At 46.0% G+C, this 24979-nt stretch overlaps 1 protein-coding gene across 1 annotated transcript in view; it reads left to right on the top strand.

The window, feature by feature from the left end:
* The window catches only part of LOC147748045 (uncharacterized), a 381293-nt gene that overhangs the window by 296553 nt on the left and 59761 nt on the right, over window positions 1-24979 (top strand). The window contains exons 22-23 of the mRNA XM_086926975.1: window positions 2108-2393; window positions 16928-17130. Of these exons, the coding sequence (XP_086783101.1) occupies window positions 2108-2393; window positions 16928-17130 (489 nt within the window). The remainder of the gene's footprint in view (window positions 1-2107; window positions 2394-16927; window positions 17131-24979) is intronic.

Genomic DNA, 24979 nt, shown 5'->3' with positions numbered 1-24979 from the left:
ACCAGATGTACTAAGGTGAAAACCTCTGTATTTTATAGTAATGCATTTTTTTTAATTTTGAGGAGACTTTATCAGCCGCGGCCTGTGCAGGTAAGAGCGGTGGGGCAGGGTTGGCGGGGGATTGAACAGATGAGCACAAGGGAAAATTAATTAATTTTCCCTCGACGTCATCTGTCGAAATCCCCCCAACAAGGCCTCACCACTCCTACCTGCACAGGCCACCGCTGGACTTGATTATGTTTTATATATGCTTGCTATGGTATGATTTACAAGCCCAAAGTTTTACTTGCTGGGTTTGTGCACGAGATCAAAGAGCCAAGCCAACATTCTTGATGCAAAGGCAGTACAACATTCTGGAAAGCTGAACACAGCCCGTCTTTCTGCATCAGTGACTCTCCTGGTATAACATGGAGCTCATGGTTGTCTACCAGTGACAAATCTGGCTTGTGATATGTCGTCTCGCGAGTCGACCAACCCCACTGAGCTCCCTGGAGACCCTGGTCTTCAAGCCACTGAAAAGTGACCAAGCTGTGCACACCAACCGACAGTTCTTAACACAAAGTTACATTACTTATTCCTCCAGCAAAAGATTTCCATTAGCAGAGAGCCATGAGATGCTTATAATACAGATACTGTAAACCACGCTAACTTAAATAAAGGCAGAATTATAGCATTATCGAGAACACGCATAAACGTAAAATGTAGACCAGAAAGTAACTTTTAAAGGTGGTTTGCTGAAACTCATTGCTGGCAGAGATCAGTGAAGTAGTGTGGCTCACTGGTTAGAGGCGGCAGACCTGAGAGCAGAGGACGGCCCGGGACCAGGGTTCGATTCCCGGCGCGGCAGGTTTCCGGACCAGGGTCAGCGGACTCGATAATTCTCTCGCCTCGGTGCCCACTCTGATCAGCGATCACACTCGGCAACTCTGGGCATTAGCTTGCCTCATCTTCACTAACGGCCCCACCAGACCGCCGGGGATGCCTGGTCTCACCCTGGAGATACCCATTAAGGGACCATCTCTCAGGGAAGCCAGGAAGGGTTTCGCAGCGGTCGAAGAGCCTTGGAACCCTACGGGTAAGTAGTGCGCTATATAAATGCCTATACATTTACAGTCTCCCAAGTGAGGGGAGTCTGGGCAAATAACTTTTCGTTCACAATCTAGTTCTGCAGGAATGGGGCCAGGAATCTTCAGCTAGGCCTCCATCTTAATTGGAATACCCTGGATTACTTTCCTCCATTACGCTTTCTAGAAACCGTTCAGGGAGCCCTCAGTCTACTAGGTCAATTTTCATTGAGACTGCCCTGCGTTCTTACAATGGCTGTACTCAAACCCGACACAGCACGCACCAGCTTTGGCTCCATCACTTCTACCACTCTCAACACTGGTGGCCTCATATCGATCACTTATGCATCTAAAAAAAGGAATCCAAATCGAGGCTATCATAGAAGGCCTGTCATCCAGCCTCTGACCAATTATGTCATTGTTGAGGCACTTTGAAAATAATCACCTTAAAAGCATAGTTTAGAGAGGAGAGAATGGTGGATTCATACAGCACTCATCATCCTCATTACACCTTGTTTTTTTTAATTAAAAATACCTCTTTCAGAGATCATTTTTGGCGACCTCTTGATTGTTGAAAATGATTGATCTGTGGCTGATGCACTTGTGAGAGGTGTTCTACGTTCCCCGGCCAGTGTGTAGTCTCTTTCCATTCAAGCAGAAGGAGGTGCATCCTTGCCATTATCGCTTGGCTTCCATCTTTGTTAAGGGAAAACATGCCAGGGACACTTCTTCGTACAGCTTCTCTTTGTTATGCTCCAGTCACAGCAGCGGCACCTCATTTTGGGTAAATTCAAATGTGAAACATCTGAAGTCTGGTAAGTGCCATGATGTGTGGTATTTCCTCACATTTTATTAACCTAAGCATCATTTCAGTGGGGTTTATTTTGATTGGGTTGTACACGGGAAGTCAGCTGTGCCCAATCTGAAAATGTACAATAGCCATGCCTCCTTCCAATATTGATAGATAGGCCCATTCACTGTATAATACCCTCGCCTTCGAATACCCTTTGGCAACATTTCTTTATTTTCTGTTTCTCTCATAGCTTCAAACCTGGCTCTAAGGGGCAAAGCCTCCCAGTCAAGCAACTACAGATACTACGATGAGTCATATAAGGCTATTGACGGGTCACTGTACAGCCACTACTCGGGTGGGTTCTGCTCCCATACCACCCTGGAATCCGAGCCCTGGCTAATGGTAAAGCTGCAGGCGCCGGCTAAAGTCCAATCTGTTGCCATCACCAACCGGGCGGACTGCTGCCGCGAGAGGATCAACGGTGCTCAGATCCACATCGGGAACTCTGGGAAGGATGGCGGCCGAGACAATCCCAGGTATGGAATAGGAGCTCCAACCTCTTGTTTATTAATATCTTTATATCCCCTACTGTATCACATCTCTGGATCCTCTTTGCAGTTCCCGCTCTTCCGTTGTACTCCATTAAAGTTCCAGACTTCCCTTCCTCAACCAACCTGTGGGGAATCCCAAACAGCTTGCAGATTTCCAATGAGCAGCCATGGTATGAGGATATGAGACCTACCTATCACCTTTTCTGGTGCTCCCAAACTTGCTTCTCTACATACGGGCAAGCTACTTCTTAAAATAATTTCTTGCCCACATTATGTCCACGTTCCCACTTCTGCACGGCTCTGCTGGTACTCACTTGGGTCTACAGTGGGTCTTCTGCCTAATGGCCCTCAGCTGGCTTGGCAGGTGCACTCCCTTACATGGCTTGGAATTCCAGAACTCAGGGATGGCTCTGCCTCTCATTACCACTACTCTTGGGGCTGGAAGCCGCTGCTGCCCTGTCTTGATAGTATATTAAAGGAAACAGTGGCTCCTCAGGGTAGATATTAACTTTTTATAATATATATCCTGCACAATGGCAATGTGGGTGATTTACAAGGAATGTCAAACAAAGAGCCTACGCATATACAGTTAGAATTCACAAAGTTTATAGAAGTATGTATCCACAATTTACATGAATAATCAATAATATTATATACAAACATATAATCTCAAAGGTGATAGTGTGTCCCAAGTGAATGTTATCAAAAAAGGAGAACCTAAACTACTACAATGTCACATAATATTGTGTGGAGAACAAGGTTTCAGGTTTTATTCTTTTTCGTAAGAAATGACCCAGTTTGACAACCCTTGTAAATCACCCACAATGCCATTGTGCAGGATATATATTATAAAAAGTTAATATCTACCCACAGGAGCCACTGTTTCCTTTAATAAACTGCACCCAGGCTCCAAGTGAATAGGGTTCCCTTGTTTCCTTTCCCTGTCTTGATAGTAGTCTTGGGGAGAGGAAGGTTGCATTTGGGCTTAGAATCTATTGTAGATGAACCTGATGTCTTGCCATCTAATTCAGTTCCAGCAATTTGAGTTTCAACACCCGGCACCTCCCCAGGTTTTTCATTCAGGCACAGTTCCTGCCCTGTTTTGGGGCCCCTTACCTCCAGTGGCACCCTTCGTCAAAGGATGGGCAGATAGCTGAAAAGGGGCCATGCTGTATCATCATCTGCCTTGGAGTCTTTGATATGTTGCCCCATCTCTGGCCTCTTCCTTAGCTGGACCCCCATGCTTCAAAGCCTGAGGTCCAACCACTGGTACTGACTGGGTAATGAGCCTCAATATTAACACCGAGAAAATCTTTACAGAAGAGGGGACCTGTCATCCAACTTGTGACTTTATTGCTCCTGGGAAAACACCTGGTGACAGTGAAAAACAAGTTACTCATCTTCGATAACACTTTTTCCGGTGGCTACCCTATCTAATCACAGATTTTTCACCTTTACCCTATCTCCAGGCGCCAGTCTGGATCAAGAGTACTTCAAGAGCAGTGCTCCTTGCACTGACAGGTGGTGCTATGCTGCTCCCTATTGACTCTGTACTGGCCCGGACGAGACAGAGGAGAGCACAATATAAATGCCGTCCCTGCGCGCTGACATCAGCTTCTTTTCTATTTTATTTTGTGTGGCCTCAGAACTAGAGGGCAGACCAATTGTTGGTGGCAGTGTGATGATCTCCAACTTAGGGCCTTTCCAGAGGTGAAAGAAATCACTCCACAGAATGGAGAGGTGCGGTGGCAGTAACAAATCAGTGATTAGGCAGAGTATCCACAAGTAAGAGCATTTTCCAAGTTAAGTAATTTCTTGTTCTGATGGGTCCTTTAAACAACTGACTCCTCAATTTTACAATAGATACCAAAGCAGTACCTCCTAAGGTGGCGCAGGGAGTGGATTCAAAACACAAAGACCTGCAGGACCAAGCTAGTGAAGTGACCTTCTCATTGGACCTGGTTGTCACAACACTAGTGCTCCATGAATATAAGTACCAGTGCTCAAATTGCAGTATGGCAGATATCAAGAACATGCGCCCCTCATGACAATGCTGTTGTTGCAGCCTTGACCCAGGGCTGCTTTTTTTCAGTGTGTAGCAGATCTTAATATAGAGAACTATCCACCTTGGCAGGGTCCTCCTATGCATCACCCTGTCAGTCTTTACACCCAAGAAGACAATGAAGAGCTGATTGTCTTCATTTAGTTGATGTAAAAGCACAATGCCCACTTTGAGTCAAGGTAATGGAGTGCCTCATCCTCTTTCGAGGGATAAGGGGGAGAGAAGAACGGTGAAACGGAAACTAAGGCAGCTACACATTCCTTACGCCATGTTGTTCATGGCCCGGCTCCGAGTAACTGCTGATGGAGGTACGCACTTTTTCACCACGCCGCAAGCCGCCTGGGACTGGTTAAAAACTCGAGGGGAATCTGCTGAGCAATCGCTATCCGTTGTCCTCGCCTCACCATTACCTGCATCACACAAAGCAATGGGACCCGCATTAGGATACACTTGTCTCACTTGGAATGTACGGGGTATGCATACTATGAATAGGTGCCATAAGATACACTCTTTTTTAATATGTAGGGGTATACATATCGCCTTCCTTCAGGAAACCCACCTAATTGCACAAGAAGGGAAAGCTCTTCAGCGCCGCTAGAGAGGTCAAGTCTTTTACACTACATTCTCCGCATATGCGAGGGGGGTCTTAATCTGGGTGAGAGCAGGGGTTCCCTTCCAGTGCACCTTACAGGTGATAGACCCTGAGGGCAGATATGTGGTGGTTCAGGGGAAATTAGACGGTAGAGACTTAACGCTGGGACGTCTGTATTTTCTCTCTCCTATCCCACAAACTGGCGTCAGTACTGGTAGGGCCACTACTTCTTGGGGGAGATTTTAATTGCATAACGGATATTCACCTAGATCGATCTCACCCCCCCTTCCGAATGCACCAGCGAGCAAGCTGGAGGTGGCGAGATCTACCTGGCAGCAGACTTGGGGGTTGCTAGACACCTGGAGGGTTCAACATCCCTTGGTCAAGGATTACTCCTTTTTTTCTGCTCTCCACAAATTACATATCCGACTTGACGCTTTTCTCTGTTCCCCAGATGTGCACGGAGAGATTTCCCGGAGCGAGTATCTCACTCGAACTATTTCAGCCATAACCCATTGTTGGACCAACTGGGATGGTCGCGGCTGCACCCCAGAATCCCCATATGGCGATTGCGCCCGGAGGCGCTTGAGGATCAGGTATTCCGCACTATTATAGCGTCGGCCATTGAGGATTATTTTCAAATCAACGAGGGGTTTGCGGGATCGGTGACTGTTGAATGAGATGCCTGTAAAACGGTTGTGCGAGGCAGGTGTATTTCGGCAGTGGCTGTAACCCGGAAAGCCCTACTGCAGGACATACAAAGAGATGATGAACGCTTGCGGGTTTTGGAGAGGGACGCCCTGAGCATCCGGATATGCAGGATGAATTATGAGAGGTAAAGGAGGCAGTTGCAACGATTGTAGAACGTTTACAGTGGTCCGATTATAAAAATTATAACACACGGGCGCATTCAGAGAGGGATAAATCTGGGGCACTTTTGGCCTGGCTGGCTAATCCAGCTCGTCGCGGTTAGGTCATCCTGGAGCTGAGAGACCAGAGGGGAGGGGCCGATATGACCAACAAGGGATTAACGAATTGTTTTAGGACTACTACACGGAGTTATACCGTAGTCGAGTGCTTCCATCTGCCGAAGATTTGCAGAAGTTCATGGGGTGTCTGAACTTGCTGGAAATGGGGGACGACGAAGCGAAGTTGCTGGGTCGAGCCATTGAGGTGCGAGAGGTGAGGATAGCCATCAAAAGTATGGCCCGTAATAAAACGCCAGGTTCCGATGGCTTCCCAGTAGAATTTTACCTTACTAATATTGATCTCCTTGCCCCTCGCCTTGCGGGGTTATATAATGCAGCCAAGAAGTTGGGTAGGTTGCCGGAATCCACCAGAGAGGCGATCATTATTCCTTTATTGAAACCAGGCAAACAAACGTGGGATAGAACGGCCTACCATCCGTTATCTATGCTCAACTTGGATCATAAAATCCTGAGCGAAATTTTAGCGACTCGTCTGCTACCCCACTTGACCAAGTTGATACACGCCGATCAGTCTGGGTTTATACCTGCCCGCAACACAGCACTTAATATACGACGGCTTCTGCATATTTTGGAGGCGGATTCCTACGAGGCGGATACTGCTGCGATCTTTGCAGTAGACATCGAAAAAGCTTTCGATAGTTTAGAACGGGAATACTTGTTTCATGTAATGCAGCAGATGGGCCTAGGTCCTGACTTTGTGAGTTGGACGGCTTTGCTATACGCGGATTCCACAGCCAGAGTTCGAACAGGGAGAGTGATATCAGAGGCATGTAAGGTAGGTCAAGGCATGCGTCAGGGGTATCCTCTCTCCCCATTATTGTTCTCCTTGGCGATCGAGCCCCTCGCGGCCCATGCTTGATTGGGACAGGCATACCAGGGCTTATGAAATGAAATGAAATGAAAAAGAAACTTGATTAAGCGCACTGCTGCCAAGCGGCTTCCTGGCGCTGAAGACTCATCCAGGCTCACAGAGGGAACCCAAGGGGACTAGCTGGGGAATGCCTGAGAGAACAGAAAAGTTTTGAGGGCCTTGCGAAAGTGGGTGTAGATAGGGGTGGAGCGTATGGAAAGAGTGAGACTGTTCCAGAACCGGGGGGCCAGAACCCAGAATCGGGTGCCCCCTGTGCGTGATTTACGGAAACGGGGGACGTGAAGAAGAGAAAGTGATGAGGAGCGGAGAGTGCGGCTAGGGGCGTGGAAGGTGATGAGAGAATTGATGAAGAGAGGGGCGGAGCAAGCGTGCGCCCGAAAGGCCAGGCAGGCTAGTTTGAAGTAGGATCTGAGATGAACAGGCAGCCAGTGTAGGGACTTGAGTGCAGGGGTGATGTGAGAAGATTTGGGTAGGCGGAGAATAAGGCGGGCCGCTTGGTTTTGAATGGCCTGGAGGCGGCGGGTTTCATAGGCGGGAATGCCTACGTACAGGCCATTCCCGTAGTCCAGGCGAGAGATGATAAGAGCCATGACGATGGTTTTGAGGGCATCTACAGAAAAAAAACGGGAAATCTTGCGAATTAAACGAAGAGACAAGAAACAGGAGGACACAACGGAACTGATTTGGGCATGCATGGACAGGTCGTGGCTGACCTTGATGCCCAGGGTACGAACAGAAGAAACCGGTGAGGGAGGGGACCAAAGGAAAGGGGCCAGTGTGCCGGGGACCAGGGATTAGAAGGACCACCCGTGAGGACAAGCTCTGTCTTGTCCGGATTGAGCTTCAAGTGATTGAAGCTCATCCACTGAGAAATAAAGACTAAAGTGGAACAGAACTTGGGAAGGGAGTCAGAAGGGGACGAAAGATCAAAGACGAGCTGGAGGTCATCTGCGTAATTATACACAGAGACCCCCAGCTCGAGAAGAGAAGAGATAAGTGGGCGGATGTAAAGATTAAAGAGAAGTGGGGAGAGGGAGGAACCTTGAGGGACCCCACAGGTAACTGGAGAGGTGAACCGCTTGCGACCTGCCTTGAAGGAAGGACGCGATCCAAGAAAAGGCAGCGCCCTGGATGCCCGCTGCGCTGACACGATCGAGAAGGATGGCATGATTGACCGTGTCAAATGCAGCGGACAAATCGAGGAGGACCAGAGCTTGGGGGAGGTTGCTGTCAGCTTAGACGTATATGGTCAGGTCCATCATATAGCACTTTATGCTGATGACCCCTTAATGTTTCTGGCAGATACGGCTGTGGATCAAAAGGGAGCAAAGTCGTTGCTGCGAGCCCTTAGTGTGGCGGCGGGGCTGAAAGCCAACTGGGCGAAGTCGTGTCTATTCCTGGTGCGGGGAGGCAGAGCTTGCCTTCGGTCCGTTGACGGGGTGAACTGGGAGGAGGGGCGGCTTCCCTATTTGGGCACGGTGATTTACCATGAGCAGGCAGACATTCTGGAGGGGAACGTGGGGAAGGTGATCAGGGGAACCAAAGCAAACTTTGAGTTCTGGAGCACCCTAGCATTATCAGAAGCGGGGCGAGTGGCTCTACTCAAAATGGTGACCCTTCCGCGGTTGTTATACTTCATTAGGACCCTCCCGATATGGATACTGGCTGGTTATTTTCAGAGGCATAAGTCGATGATCACCTCGTTACTGTGGGGCACAGGCAGGCGTAGGGTAGCGCTCAATACACTCATGAGGCCCCGGGCGGAAGGAGGGCTGGCGTTCCCAGGGTATGAGAAGTACTACTTAGCAGCTCAACTTCAGTGGCTCACGCAGTGGGTAGCGAGGGCTACTAGGGGGAAGAGGAGTCGGGAGAGCTAACGGGTCCCCTGCTGGTGTTGTTAAACATTGTCTTGCGTCTTCCAATTGGGGATATGCACCTTACTCAGGAGTTTGACACAGCCCAAAAGTGCTGGAACAGGTACCTGCGACAAGGGAATATATCGACCCCTTATGCGCCAGATACCCCACTAAAGATGTGCAGGAAGCTACAGCACGGAGGAACCTGGCAGAGGCTAGAGTTCTGGGAATAGCAGGGCTTGTCGACAATGGGTGACCTATATGAGGAAGGCACCCTCATGCCGTTTGATGTTTTTAGAGACCGCTTTGAGTTGTCTGGGGTGACTTTTTGTTGCATGCGGTGCTCACGACAGAAGTACGGAAACACTGGAAGTCGGGTATGGCAGAGCCACCTACGTCTATGGGGTGTCAATATGTCGTAGTTGTGGCGGGCACAATCAAGGCAGTTACATGCTTATACAGGCGTATGACCCTAGAAGCCCTGGTCCCCTTGACGACTTTAAAAACGAAATGGGAAACAGATAAAGGGTGTGACATACCAGATGAGGCATGGTGTGGAATAGTGAAGAGAGCTTGGAAAAGTACAAGCAATGTGCGGTTCCAATTGGTGAATTTTTACATCCTGCATAGGGCACACCTCACACCTGACCGCCTACAGAAATATTTCCCAACCCAGTCGGCGTCCTGCCCTAGATGTACAATGGATGATGCTGATTTCAGGCATATGTTGTGGGCTTGCCCGTTGCTCATACCCTTTTGGCAGGGAGTGACGGCTTTGCTTAGGGAAATCACTGAAAGAGACCTACAACCCTCCAATGCACATTGCATTCTCCATTGGTTTCCTCACACCTCAAATAACAAAATCACTAGTAAATTTATAGACCTGGGTTTCCTTCCAGCTAAGAGATCCATAACCTCCCAATGGAAGGCGAGTAAAGGCCCCAGCCTAGATAAATGGAAAGCTGAATTTAGTAAATAGGCTGGGTGTGAGGGAGAGGTCCGGCTCCAAATTGCACACAGAACGGGTACCGAACAGGCACTAGAGAGGGCGAGAGCCTGGGAAAGACTGGTCACGGAACTCACACTCCCGGTGGATGAAGAGGGGGTGGGCCCAGCTGATGGTCTTGGGGCATGTCCACACTAAGGTGAGAGGGTAGCTGGGGAAGTATTTAGCCAGTGGCGGGAGGCTGCTTGTTTAGGGGCCTGTCCCAACATCCACGCTCCAATTGCACTGACATTGCCTATACACCTTATGTCCAAACTCAGATCCTACTTTTTGGCCGAGCACTTTGCCTACTCGAAGGTCTGTATTGTGCAGAGTTGCTGTTGGTTTCTGATAGACATGTCCTAACATGTTGAATTGAAGTATGTCCTGCCTGGTTTACCCTGGGTCATACCCACTATATTGTGTCAAAGTGGTCGCAGGCGCCTAATTTTGCTCGAGTGTTAAACTGCTGCCCCTTTCTGTACAGTGAGACGTTTACACCACATGATATGCATTGGTCCAGTTGCTGGAAATGATCACAGCTTTAGGCTTCTTCACACCCTGATGGAGACACTCTACGACATGCCCGGGGGGGGGGGGGGATGTATTGAGGGAGGAGATAGGGAGGAACCGTTGGGGAAGGTTACGGTTGGGTGGGGGGGGGTGAGGTGAGTGAGCGGGGGATTTGATCCTGTATCCACACTCGGCTTCCACTGTCACTGATGCCGGAAACTGTAATCCAAAAAGGGACTATTCTGAATATGTCCGTTAAGATTGTCAAAATTACTGTTTTGTGGAATGCCAATGAATATGGTTACTATTCACTTGCTGAAGTGCTATGTTATTGTGCTTTCATATCAATAAAAATTGTTTGGAAAAAAAAAATGGATCACTACCTGGAGAGGAAGTGTTGAATCCTGCCTCCCACTGGCCTGGAATGAGCTGGTAACGACAAACTAAAGTGACTTGAGAGTCGATACAAGAGGTAGGATAAATTGGATTACGTTGCTTCCCTGTGCAGTGTCTGTTGGTGCCACATTTGTAGCCCCAAAAGGACTGTAGTGTACCACTGGTTGAGAAGGCTGATTTTGCCTTTGGGCCAGCCACTAGAACAGCCCCTGGACTGATGGTGAAATTGAATCACTGGTATCAATAATCCCATATATTGTGTTGTGGCTCAACTGTCTTCATTTATCTGTGAACAGTCTGGACTCATATAAGGCATATCCATTAGGTATGCCAGCACATCGCAAAATAATCCAGTCGACCTCATTCATGCATGCTTTTAAAGCATGATACTGGTGTCAATAACTCTGTAACTACTATTGATAGTATCCAGACTTGCACAAATTACATACTTCGCTACATCCTGCTCATCATGTAACGTCAGAGGCAGAGAAGCTCTGAGGTTCTCTGGGACGATAAGCAAGGTCTCACTAACCATGTTCCACCAAGCAGCCTTGTACCTGCCCAATAAATAAACTGCATTTATGGACCTAAGGGCCAAGCGTACCAATGAAAACTTTCTTTAACCAAACGCATCAATCCATTTGAATTCCCTATCTGGAGGATTGGTGAGGAAGGAATTAGGATTGATACTGCTAGGGGAGTCATGCACAATACGACTTTGCCTTCCCGGTTAAGAAGTCTGGATCACCGGGAGAAGATCTATGTTGTTGGGATACTGGCTGGTTGATTGGCAAGAGAGAACAAGACTAGAACCTTATAGCCATCAAAGCATTAATTGAGGGCATCATCAAATGGTTGGGAGGGGTCAGAAGACGTTGTCTGTGTTTAGCTGGTTGGAGAATTTCTATCAGAACACTGTTTTTTATCTTAATGGAGGTCAACTGCAGATCTAGGACCTCAGGTGACCTGGACCGCCACTGCAGAAAATTCATTTTTCTGGATGGTGAGCCCATGTTGCAAGTCAAGTTCTGTCTCAGGGGAGTTGTCTAGTCCGCTGACATTTGTTAAGTCCAAGTAAAGGGCATCATCATTATGGTGATGTTGCACTCTACTTGGACCCATCCCCTTACTCCTCATCATCATCAGTGTCCTCAGGGGTTTTATGGTTTCCTGAACTAAGTCAGAATCAAAGCAATTGAGCATTGAACCTCTGTTGACATTTGTGTCTTGGTAGGTTCATTAGATTAGAATCAGGTGTTGTTAGAACTGGCTGCACTAGTGTAATCTCGTACTGACAAAGGTTGAGCTTGGGCCGACATCAGTTCAGGGTGCGACATGGGCCTCACACGAAATTCCTTTGGTGCCAGTGGAGTCGGTATTGGGGGGGGGTGCAAAGGGAACCGTTGTGGATCTTGGAGTTGGTGTGGACGATTGTAGCAAAGTCGTACGTGCCCAGCAACAGGTCCGACAAGGACAGATGGTGTTGGGGAAGGACCTGTTGATAGCAATCTCCATGGGGCCTGAAGGCACTCCAGTGGGAGCATGAAACCCACCAAAAATGTGCTACATGGCCTCCTTGAAGACTGCGATCTGCTGCTTGGTTGAGGATGGCCCGAAAAAACTCCTGGCACAATGAGACTGAGAAATTGGTTCGGGAACCGGGGACTTCAAAGGGGTGTGATGTGCATCTTGAAGCACTAGAGTGGTCGAAGGGCACAAAGTCACGCTTCCTCTTTTTGTGTTTGTACTTGAACTTCAACTTACCCAAAGACTTCCAATGGTAAGAGGATAATTTGTAGGCGTGGCCTTGTGATTAAGACTATGCTTGTGACTTGGAGCCAGCAAGACCTGCACTTCAACCATGATCTTGTGTTCAAAGATGCAGGGCTCAGCCTGCTGGTCCCAGATCACATTCATGTGTATGAGAGCACACTTGTTGCGTCACTTTGTGCCATTGCATGAGCTCAGGCACCAAAGGCATACCTTGTGGGTGGCCATGACCAACATTGGCTTTCTGCAGCCTCAGCGAGGCTTGAATCGTTTTTTAAGGGGGGTCTTTGTTTTCGTGGCACACTAATAGGTTAGGAAAACGACAATAGGTAGCTATCTAAAGGCGAGGAATCTGTAGTTAGAAGTATTCATCAGAATCCATCAGAAAAGGAGACATGGAGCCAGACCACATACGCTAAAGGGAACACTGGTATAATTTAACATCAAAGTGGCAAACACTACTAAACAAGCATTTACAATGCAATGGTTTTGCCTTTGACAATGTTAGAGCTATTGGCATTGTAAATGTTAAAATTTTCATCTATGTTTTTTTGAGTAAACAGATAAATAAGTGGTGTTGTTTAGTAGTAAATAGCTTTATTTTTCGCAAATGTGAGACTTATTGCATTTGCACTTATACACACACACAGGTATATGTACACAGAGCTATACATGCACAAGAGAGAGAGAGCTAGAGTGAGAAAGACAGAGAGAGAGGGAGCTAGAGGGAGTAAGACAGAGAAAGAATGAGCTAGAGAGAGTAAGACAGAGAGAGAAGGAGACAGAGGGAGCTAGAGGGAGTAAAACAGAGAGAGAGGGAGCTAGACAGAGAGAGGGAGCTAGAGGGAGTAAGATAGAGAGAGAAGGAGCTAGAGGGAGCTAGAGCGAGTAAGACAGAGAGAGAGGGAGCTAGAGGGAGCAAGGGAGAGAGAGGGAGCTAGAGGGAGCAAGACAGAGAGAGGGAGCTAGAGGGATTAAGACGGAGAGAGAAGGAGCTAGAGAGAGTAAGACACAGAAAGAGGGAGCTAGACGGAGCAAGACACAGAGAGAGGGAGCAAGACACAGAGAGAGGGAGTTAGAAAGAGCAAGACAGAGAGGGAGCAAGAGGGAGTAAGAGAGAGGGAGCTAGAGGGAGTAAGACATATAGAGAGGGAGCTATAGAGAGTAAGACAGAGAAAGGGAGCTAGAGAAAGCAAGACAGAGAGAGAGGGAGCAAGAGGGAGTAACAAAGAGAGAGGAAGCTAGAGGGAGTAAGACCGAGAGAGAGAGAGAGCTAGAGTGAGAAAGACAGAGAGAGGGAGCTAGAGGAAATTCGTTAAAACGGAATTGCGGCTATTGATAAGTGGGAAAATTCCCGTTCCAGCTATGTACAAGCATACAACCAGCAGTATGTACATGCAACATAAACTGTTCAAAAAGTTAATAAAACGCAAAATTTTGGCAAGGCCTAAGGAAAAAGAACATTGAATCCAATGGCTATTCCACTTGTGTCATCATACAGAAGTACTGCTAAAGAACACCCAGACAGATTATGTAAGTATCATCAATTGAACATCATAGCTGCCAAGGTTTCAGATTGCCATGTGTGACATCTTCATAATTTCAGTGTAATAATGAGTGACATTTCAACGACTATGAGTGACACTTTCTAGCGAGCAAAATCAAGCAATGAGGATGAGGGAGACATAAATAGCAGAAATCCAACCCCTCCCCCTCCTTTAGAATTCATGTGGGATTATTTAAAAACACTGAAAATTAGGTATCTTATTAATGTTTAATATAGGCTGAGCAATTTATTTGAATTGCACTGCTAAGAGTATGTGTTTTTTGTATGATCAGAGCTGGATTTAGAGATTTAAAAATACTTCAGTTGCTAAAGCTTGCTTTTATTTCCTCTGCAACTGTTATCAGAGGGTTAGCCTTTCAAAGACCCTCTCAATCACTAACGCCGTTCAGCATTAGGTGGTATCATCCATTTGTACCTATTACTGTTAACGTTGTAAATTAACATCATGTCCGAAGTCATAAATTATCAGACCCGAACGTCTAACAAGTGGTATCTTCTTTCAGCACAGCACTAGAGGCAGTCAGATCTTTTGAGATCCAGCCTCAGCAGAGATGACTGTAAGAGCTGGTCTGCTCTCCCAATGGTCGCCATGAGGACAGGCAGAAAACTGCCCACACACTACGGGAAGCAGCATTTCACTGCTGTCGGGCCGAGGGGGTGAAGAAGTACTATGGTGAAAACTAAGGTGTACTCACTGAGGAGTCACTGCCAGTCAACACTACGTGCACAGTACTCGGGGAGGCGGGTTCACTGTCTGTACTTACAATCTGCACTCATACACCTGAAACGCACTGACTTTACATTCTCAAATGTATATGCACACACAGATAATCTGTGCATCGACCTCTTTACACCTGAGATTATAAGGCAAACGTGCTCTCACCCTCTTGCCATCGCCGCACATGTGAGATTACAAAGAAACCTGCAGTGAACCCACTCTGTAGCTTGTGAATGTGCACCCACACATCTGGCAAAATGTGTACCATAATGCATACACAGGATTATCTCTAAATGTCAGCCAGCACTTTCACAAGTCGTCGCCACAGCAGACACTAGCACGCACCCGCTGGGCATTTCATTTGGGCAAGGTAGCATCAGGCTGAGGTGCACATATAAGGTCACAGGCCGCAGGCTGCAGCCTCGAACAAGGGCAGAACTTCAGCCAGAAGTAACTGACCAGCACAGCAGGCAGCTGATAGTGCGCTGCTGCTAAAAAGCAAATTTGTAGAGGATTAATAATAACCAGCTGACATTGTCCCCAAAGTGACACTTACTAGTTGCGAGGCAAGACATTTTGTTTATGGGCCGGCCACCGCCTCTGAGTCCTTGCTTCTGCATAATGTCGCACTGTACTCCGTAGGCAAAATAAGGTTTTGTTGCGCATTCGCACTACGTGCGCACTTGCAGGCAAAACCTAAAAAGACAAGAAAACAAGAGAAGTGAGTAAAGAAGAGGATAGATCGTTTCCAAACACAAGGCGACAGGGCACGAGTTATGATGACACTGCATTTTTAGCATCAAGCTTAGGAACTAACACCCCTGACAAGATTCAGAAAAGCCACAAACACTGCAATGTGAAGAGTCTGACACACACCCAAGTAGAAAGCCATTTAACCTCACTCACAATAATTACAGCGACCTTCATGTAAACCCCTGGTGCAAGACAGCAGGCAAAACCTGGAGTCCACACCTGGGCTCACCCTCAACCACAGAGTGGGAATATGGGTGTAGTGGCACAGTGATCTGCAGTGGATATGGGGGAAGGGGGTGGTAGGCGTGGGAGGCCTACTTAGACACAGGCATATCTAACATCTCTAGGCTGTGTCTACTCATGCCAGCAGGGTATATCCAGTCTCTGCCTAGGCTTATGCTCCTCAAGAGGCCAGGTGTCCGAGTGTAGTCTTGGGGAGCCAGTTCCTTTGCAGTAGGTCTTTCTTCATCTCAACTTATTATCTTCCCCACGTTGTAGCTTATGCCCACTCTCTGGCAAGCTTTGAGTCAGGAGTTGCTCTTCTGTACATAGTCCTTACACTCCTCAAGAGATGGCATGTTAGGTGTAGTGGCAGGGTGCTTCCAGGGAGAGGGTGGTGTTGTGGGTTGACTAATGCATTAGTGTAGAATCTTACCCTTGTCATACATGTCCCCAGAATAGTTATTTGTTATGAGGTTATCACTCTTGGAACATTCTGAAAAGGTGGTTATGCAGAGCTTGTACTGCCAGAGGTAAGTAGTTCATCTGTACTACTAAGTAAGAATAAACCCTTGTGCACATTCTCTGTCTCAAGTGTGTGGCTATATCCTAAGTGTCTTCATTCCTGCAGGTATGTCTGCCATCTCAAGGGAGTGTCGTCTATGGCCAGCCAGCTGAGTCCACCCTCTAGCAATCTTTAGTCAGGAAGGCCAGTCCCTTTATTTCTTCATACGCTAGGTCATAGACAAACTCTAAGATACGAAAATCATACAGATAAGGTAGTCCATGAAAACAGAGGTATTGGTTATGCTCCAAATGGTCAAAGATTAGCCTGCATTGAGTAGCAATCTAATGGCCACTTTAGGGATGAAGAGGCACTCAGATTGTAGCGCAGAATCCAAGCACACAGGTGGCGAGTAAGGTTACTTAGCCAGTGCCTCTGGGTAGCCTTGTGATCTCTGCTCCACAGCTCACCTTTAGGCATTCTTCTTTATGCATTGGGTGCTGGTTCCTTTCTCAATTGTTTGACGACCTATGGCCATTTTTGAGGCTTGTGAATATTTTGGTTCCAAGTACTTTTTTTCATTACCTTGCACTATAATGTATGCTTGACACGTTCACTTACCTCCTGCTGAATACCATCCCTGTGGTTCCATCTGCAATAGACTATGGCGAGGCATCACTCTATTAGTACCTACTTTTAACTCTACACCTTTTTTCCATCTAGGTGCGGAACCATCTTTAAGATGGGGTACGGGGAGACAATTTCTTTCAACTGTAATGGCATGGAGGGTCAGTATGTGAGCATCCTGATCACAGGCCGCGAGGAGTATCTGACTGTGTGTGAGATGCAAGTCTTTGGTGTGCTCACATCTTCTCCTACAGCGATTGAGCCGATGCCAACACCAGCTGAGTTGGCCATTTCACCAGGTGAGCCCTTGCTTAGTGTGCTGACCCCTATACCAGGGGAACCCAAACCTCTTTGCCACACATGCACTAGGTAAGACAACACTGGCACCTGCTGAGCTCACATCTACACCAGATGAGCTTAAGCTTGCTGAACTGGCTCTCACAGCACAGTACTGCCACCTACCCGGACAGCCCGTGCTTCTGTTGAGGTTCCAAGGACCTCCCCTAAAGAGCCTGGCCAATCTTTGATAAAATTCTCCTCAACACCTGAAGAGGTCAGGCATACCCCTGGTTAGCCCCTACCTACACCTGATGAACTAGGTCCAGGCCCTGAGACTCCACACCTATATTTACATCCGGTGATCTGCACTGCATTGCCTCCCTTTGGCACTTATTGCTCAAAGTACAAATCTCGTTCTGTACTTCATTGCACTGCAAATGTGTGGCTTCACACATTTGTTGTAAGATCATCTACACACTAAAACCAGTTATCTTACATTCACCTCAAACTGCAGACACTCACCAGGGACCGGGTAAGGAAAGGATTACACTGAAATTGCCCTGAGGACACACAAAGGTACTTGGGAGAGTTCATGGCTGTGTTGAGGAAGTGCCTTAAACCGCCCAAGGTAAAACTTATAAATGGTGCAAAATGTAGCAGAATGTAGTCATTGCCGCCATCTCATTCAGCGATTCCTCTAGAGCAGTGGTTCTTAACCTGAGGCCCGGGTACCCCTGGGGGTCTGTTACATCTACTCAGGGCATCCATGATTGCTTACAACATTATATAATATTAACAGATTAATAAAGTATATATCAATAAAGCAGAAAAATGTAAACTGAAAATGTTAAAACATGCTGTAAACAAAAAGGAATTTGTTAGTGCACTCAGATTGATTTGTGGGAGCAGTGCATCAAACAGAATATAGTATGGACAGTGAGTGGCCTCAACTGAATTCAGAAAAGCTCCAACCTACCCATAACACTTTGTATGTGTTTGGTGAATGCATGTTTCTGTATTTTTTGTGTATAATTTTGCAGTTCAAATCATCGAAATTGCTTACTTTTGTGTCCCTGCCTTTCCAGTAATAACTTGTTGTGGGTCCCCGGATTTCAATAATGAGTCAGTGGGGCCCCCGGATTCTAGTAATGATTAAGAGGGGTTTCCACAGAAGTCAAAAGGTTAAGAACCACTGCTCTAGAGTCATCATACACAGGAGCAATACAAGACCTTGACCACAAATGTGTGGGAGGAGTGATGATTACAGTCTGCACCCCTCACAACACTGGAGTGACATGTGTTTCACATCGCATATATAAAGGTCCTTGCCATTTACACTGCCTACTTAACATGCAATGCAGAAGTGTGACATCCTGTTGATACATGACACATTGAAAATATGTTCTTCCTTTCAGGTACAACCCCAGAAAAACAGTATCATGATGTATTAAACCCAGATAAGTTGACTGGGGGTGAGTGTTTGATTTGCTCAAACGCTCCGTCCATCATCCCCTTTGGTATCGCTTTGTTCGCCCTAAGTTGGCAGGGTATGCCCAGACGTGGGTCCCTTGCTTACTTTGCCACTGGGTTCAAGATAGCCTGGCTGATGAGGGTTATGAACCCGAAACCGGTCCCAGGATCCTTGTTTCCGGTCCAGGGAAGACATGGCTTGGTAGTTCGAGCTGGACTGCTCCTATGAGGCACAGGATCAGACTGATTTGCATATGACCATGTCTGAACTAGGGTGGTGTAGTGAGCTAAAGAATGGTGATGGATTAAACCCAGATCAGTTGAATGGGGGTGAGTGTTTTGATTTGCTCAAATGCTACGTCCATCATCCCCTTTGGTATCGCTTCACTCAAGGTAAACAGACACTGTATGCTCTCAAAAAAAAAACTCTGGGGTTACTCAGCAGACACATTGGGCTACACTATGCTGATATTGACGATATTACAGTTACTTTCCTTTGATAGTGGAAAGTAAGTGTAATTAAGAGCAAGTTACTCATCTTAGCAACTTCCAAGTCCATCATCGCCCATTTCCTTTTTTCTTGGGTCAACCTTCCCCGTGCCTGGAAACCTGCAAAAGTAGTACAAAATAAAAAGAGGCAAACTCCTTTGGCACAGCCCTCTCCAAAATACCCCTTCAACCATCTTTTTCATCAGTTCCTTTACCATCTTTTTACTTGAGGGTATGAACAAGTAGAAGGGAAGCTAGCAAGAGACCCCTTAAGAGACAGGTATAAGGGGATATAGGGGATGAGGGTATTACCGATAACCTGTAATACATGTGTTGACAAACGTTTGCTTCATGTTTATATGGAACGGACAGTTTAACAACTCCACTTCTGCTATACTGAACAGCATGCTGACACCTTTTGGTACAGTGCCGCTAAATAAAAATTAGAAATTAACTAAATAAATATGCATCTTGCGTAAAGCAATTAGTCTGGGGCCAACATGTATCGACCAGGTAAATGTATCAGGCTTACACGAAGAACCAAGCAAGAGCACAAGCCACAATTCTAATGTCAAGTTTCAAGTTTAAATACTTTATTCGACAACATTGTCATAAAAGCATGTATCCCTAAACTAAACAGAATAAATACTCATCTAATAATAAAAACGTATTAAATACCATACAATTTGTACTTTGTTGGCGAATAACAATTTAAAAAATACACATTTTTTAGAAGAATATCATCACAGCACAAAGTTTAAAAACAAAAATTAGTTGCTCAAATAGTTCATAGGACTTTTAAAGTGCGCGTGCGTATTATCCAAGCCCACCCCAAGAATTTAGCCACAGCAATTGCAAGGTTAGGGGCACAATTTGATTTCAGGATCCTTAAGGCCTCTAGACATTTCCTTGTGCCCAAATTTCTGCATGCGGGCTTCAACCATCTATTCCTTGGGGCAGCGTATAAGGGGCATACAAATAGAAAATGCGAGATGTCCTCTACATATGTTTTACAATAGAAGCATGTGTTTACATTATCAGAAGACCATTTGACAGTGAAAGCATTTAGGGGTAAGGTGCCAATTCTGAACTGGAAATACAATTTCCTATCTAAAGGCTTGGAGATCAAGTCCCAGTACTGTTCAAATCTTGGGGAAGTTTTAACTTCTAAGAACTGGGATGTAAGGACAGAAGGTTGACTAGAGGTCAATGCAGCATTGTTTATCATGTCCCAGTATAGCTTTTTTAGTGTAGTCTTTGAAGGAAAATCATCTGGGTCTACTGCAGACCACAAGTGTTCAAGGTGCAGTTTTTGGAGTAATTTCCTCACTTCTTTAAGCCAAAGTACTTTATGGAAAATATCAGAGTTGTCTACATCCAAGAGGGCGGCTGCGTAATGACTCAACTCAGGAGTGGTTTTTATGCACCTCCAATAAAGGAGGGGACGCAGTCTGACCATATCCTCGATACTTTTCCTCCCAAGATCGTGGTGGAGTGGGGTTGAGGGGGTACTCTGTGGAACACCAATTAAGCGCCGCAAGAACTTGTTTTCTGCCACTGTTAAAGTGTTCAAATTGGTGAAACCCCATAATTCTGATCCATAAAGACATGCACCCAGCACTTTCATGCCATAAATCTCCATTATTGGCTGTATTGGTTTTGTGAATGAAGATTTGTGCTTTTGGGCTATTGACCCTGCCAACTCGTTAAATTTTAACACTACTGAGTCCATATGAGATCTCCAGTTCATGTTAGCATTCAAAGAGATGCCTAGGTAGGTGAAAGCATCCACTTCTTCCAAAAAGGCCCCATTGTGAACCATTTTCCCCTTGAATTTCTTAGAGGGATTCAGATTCATACATTTAGTCTTTGTTGTATTTATTTCCAAGCCCCGAATCCGGCAGAAGTCACCAAAAGCGTTTATTGTCTTTTGTAGACCACTAGGGGTCCGCGAGACCAGCAGGGTGTCATCTGCGAACATTAGTACTGGAACTCGCTTCCCGTCTAATAATGGAGCATCCGTCGGAAATTGCTTCAAAAAGTCCAATATGCCATTAATGTAAAGGGAGAATAAGGTGGGGGCCAGGACGCAGCCCTGTCTCACGCCTCTCTCAACAGGGAAGGATTCCGTGACCTCTCCCTGGGCTCCCCACCTAATCCGGGCATAATTGTTCTCATGCAGCCTTACAAGCAAAGTTAGTAATTCAGGACTTATTCCGAAATCCCTTAAGACATCCCAGAGATTTTGCCGGGGAACTGAATCAAATGCTGACTTCAGGTCAACGAAAACAGCAAAAAGTTACATTTTTCCAGTATATAGTTAGAAAGTGGAATACCTGATCGACAGAGCTAGTTAAAGGGCGAAATCCCGCTTGGTATGGGGAGAGGATGTCCTTATCAACTATCCAGGCTTGTATCTTACTTTGAACCATCCTGCCCATCAGTTTTTGGGCGCAATCGATGAGGCTGATGGGCCTATAGTTGCTTGGTAGAGCCTTGTCCCCTTTTTTGTAGACTGGGATTATTTCTGCTCCTTTCCATGTTGCTGGTATCTTTGCCCCTTGTGCAATGGCATTTCCAAGCCATACAAAGTATTTACACCAGCTATCCCTGTCCGATAGGAAAACATCTGCCGGTATTCCATCGATTCCTGGCGCCCTACCTCTGGTCACTCCATCCATTGCCTCGTGTACATCTTTTAATGAAAATAATTCATTGGTGAAAAATACCCTTTCTAGGAGGGGAACAGCTTGCGAACCTGAATTGTCTGCATATTGGGGTTTGAAAAAATCCACCCAGGACTCCTTTGCTACATGATTTTTCGGACAGTCAGCTACACCCCCTGAGCCCCACTTTAGTATGGCCCAGAACTCTTTCTGATGTTTATCAGCACATGCTTTCTTCAAATCTAGCCAAAGGTTCTCATCCCATTGCTTTTTTGCCATAATCTGGATTTTTCTATATTCATCCCTAGCATTTAAGACTCCCGTTTTAGATCTTAGTGCTATGCTAAGGTTTTGTCTTGCTATTCTACAGGATTGGTCGTACCATCCCCTCTTTATGGGTGGTCCAATACCCTTCCTCTTCTTGTTTGTTTTAAAGAATAGCTTCTGGATATTAGCAAAAAACTTTGGCTGTGACTCTTCAATTCGTAATTTAAAATTTTCATCATTCATTAAAACCTGTAGTCTGGCGACTTCATCAATAACTAACCCCTCAAGGACCTGCATATCCTCTGGGTTGCCTGCTAAAGTTAGCCATCTAATGTGACGGAGATTATTAGATGGAACAACATCTAAGGTCGTAAAGTTCCTAGCTAAATTTTCTATAGTTGCTTTTTGTTCTAAGTTAAATAACAAAGACAAAGGGTTGTGATCGCTCTCCAACCTAGATATGACCTGCATGTCAACCACTTTGCTCCACCCTCTAACATCTATCAGAATATAATCTATCCTACTACTTGATCTAGGTTATCAAAGGTATGCCTGCCCTGAAGGTCAGAAGGGGTACGGCCATTGGCTGCCCTCAGTCCTCTGGATAGGCATAAACTTTTAACCTGTATTGCTACTTCTGTCCACTTTTTTACCACCGGAAGGTCTAACTGGGGAATTCCCCATTTGGTGTCTTCCTCATGTGTCAGATCGTTATCCTCGCAGCCTAGAGGTTCAAATGTTGTGTTTAGGTCTCCACCCACCAGAATAGTGTACTGCGTGGGTAGCATCTCTAGGTCATTGTCTAAAGCACCTACTATGTCAGAGGACGTGCCCCCTTGGGTTCCCCTTGCATAGATATTATATATTGCCAACTTGTAACCGTCATTACAGGTGAGCACAATAGAAAGTAGGTCGCTATTAGTAATATGGCTCTGCTTGATGGTGCATTGCAGAGATTGACGTATCCAAATAACTAGACCCCCTGAAGGGCGTCCCTTGGTATTCTTTTTCGCGGGCACATAAAAGTTTAGAAAGCCCTGACGAAAGACTGGTGACACTGACCATGTTTCTTGTAGTAACACAATGTCATAACAGTCTATAAAGTCACACCATTCTGGAGTCTCTATTTTATGTTGGATACCCGCAATATTCCATGAGATGATCTTAATGCTACCTTCCCTTTCCATATTCCTCTTATTTAAGGGAATAGTCAGGTTAGGGAGGAGCGCACAAGGTGGAGAACTAACTTCATCTACATTAATACCAGTATGAACAAGTAGTGAGTTGTTCTCTACTGCATTAATGGTGTAATCTCTAGGGTCAGGTATCTTGCACTCACAACAATCTGTTCCTATTGTCATGAGAATACTAGTATTCCCGTGTTTGACCTTTGCAATCTTTGGTTCCCCTAAACTCATTGATTTTTCCAGTCAATCACATTGACTTAGCCCTGAAAGGGCAGAGAACCTATTTTCTATCGAAATTCCCCAATTGTTTTTATTTACAGGGAAATTGGCTTTCCTTATTACAGGGTTCCATTTGGTTTTTAACAGTGTTGGGTTTATATTGTTTCCCTTTTTTATATAAAAGAAATCCAACGTTAGTGGCACTATTTCGGTAGATCTGCGCTGAGGGGGATATATATTAGCTAGAATGTTTGGTAGGACTTCGGTATCTGAGAAGTGCAACGCCACGCAATCCCCCTTGAACTTTTTGATGCCACCCCCGATCCATTCAACCCTTCTAGCTTTTACTACTTCCTGTGCCAACTGGTCCCTGCCTCCTGGTTTAAAAGCCATATTCTTTGATAGCCAGTGAAGTGATTTATTTATCAAAGAAGGGATGTTCTCTACTTGCCCTGGTTCTAATTGAGGGGCATTTGCTAAAACCAATATTAGTGGGGAAGCTTCCACTATTAATTCTACAGGCCCTTTATCTATGTTGTCTGTCTCTTTTGTACTTCTAGAGGCGGGCCTTGCAGAAACCTCATCAATAGTAGCTGGGTTTGAGATTCCCGACCCCTCTCCCCCTTGGGCAGGCCTCCACATAGTGTTCTGGGAAGTATTTGATGAAGAATCTAGCCCAAGTGCGGCTTTGGTAGTTTTCGGATCAACCATAACCAAATTTGTTAGAGCAGGCTTTGATCTTTCTTCTGTAGTTTTTTGCAAAAGTACCCCCAGTCTAGTAACCTCTTCTGTGAGCTGGTCAATTTTGCTTAGGAGTGGTTTGGTGATAGTTTTAATTTTGCTATCTATGGCATTCAGTAGCTTTTTGAATTGATCTTCATCCAGGTAAACCTTTCCTCCCCCATTACTCCTAGTATCATCTCCAGTTTTCTCCTGAGGAGAAGCCTCAAGGCGCTTTTTACCTGATCTAAGACCACCCCTTTTTGGTATATTCTTTCCCACTCCCTTTGTTACTCTAGGGGCTGGGACCGGTGTAGGGGTTTCTTCTTCTAAAGTAATAATGTCAGTATCAGTTATACATTCAGGAACTGGTTCATTGATTGCAACTAGTAATTGGGTCAGAGGGTTGTTATCTGGAGTTTGGAAGACCTCATTACTAATATCAAGAACTGAGGTAGGTAGAGGCGTGTTGTCGATAAGCAAGTCCGGTGAATAGCTAAGACCCAAAGATGATCTCCTATCCTGGTTAATTTTGGCAACTTTCTGTAACATGTAACTGTCTATTGTAGTAAGTGGAGCTGAAGATGCTTTAGCTTTAGACATTTTACAAGGTAGCAACAATGCTGGTCCGTAGGGTTAGAATCAATATGGTATCCCAGGCACTTACAGGAAAGAAGGGAGTGCTTCACTTACTTGGATGTTTTTGAGCAGCGGTCTTGGCCCTGCTCCTGCCTCTTCGTGCCGATGAGGGCCGTAGAGGGCCCGCCCTTTGCCCGGGCTTCGCTCCGGGCGTCCCGCGAAGCGGGTAGCTGCGCCGCTTAAGTGCGTCTCCTGGCGCCCTCGCGTCGTCA

This window comes from Lissotriton vulgaris, chromosome 1_1 (assembly GCF_964263255.1).
Source record: "Lissotriton vulgaris chromosome 1_1, aLisVul1.2, whole genome shotgun sequence".
NCBI classification, from domain to species: Eukaryota; Metazoa; Chordata; class Amphibia; order Caudata; family Salamandridae; genus Lissotriton; species Lissotriton vulgaris.
Note: the sequence above shows the minus strand (reverse complement) of the source record. Positions and strands in the feature narration are given on the sequence as shown.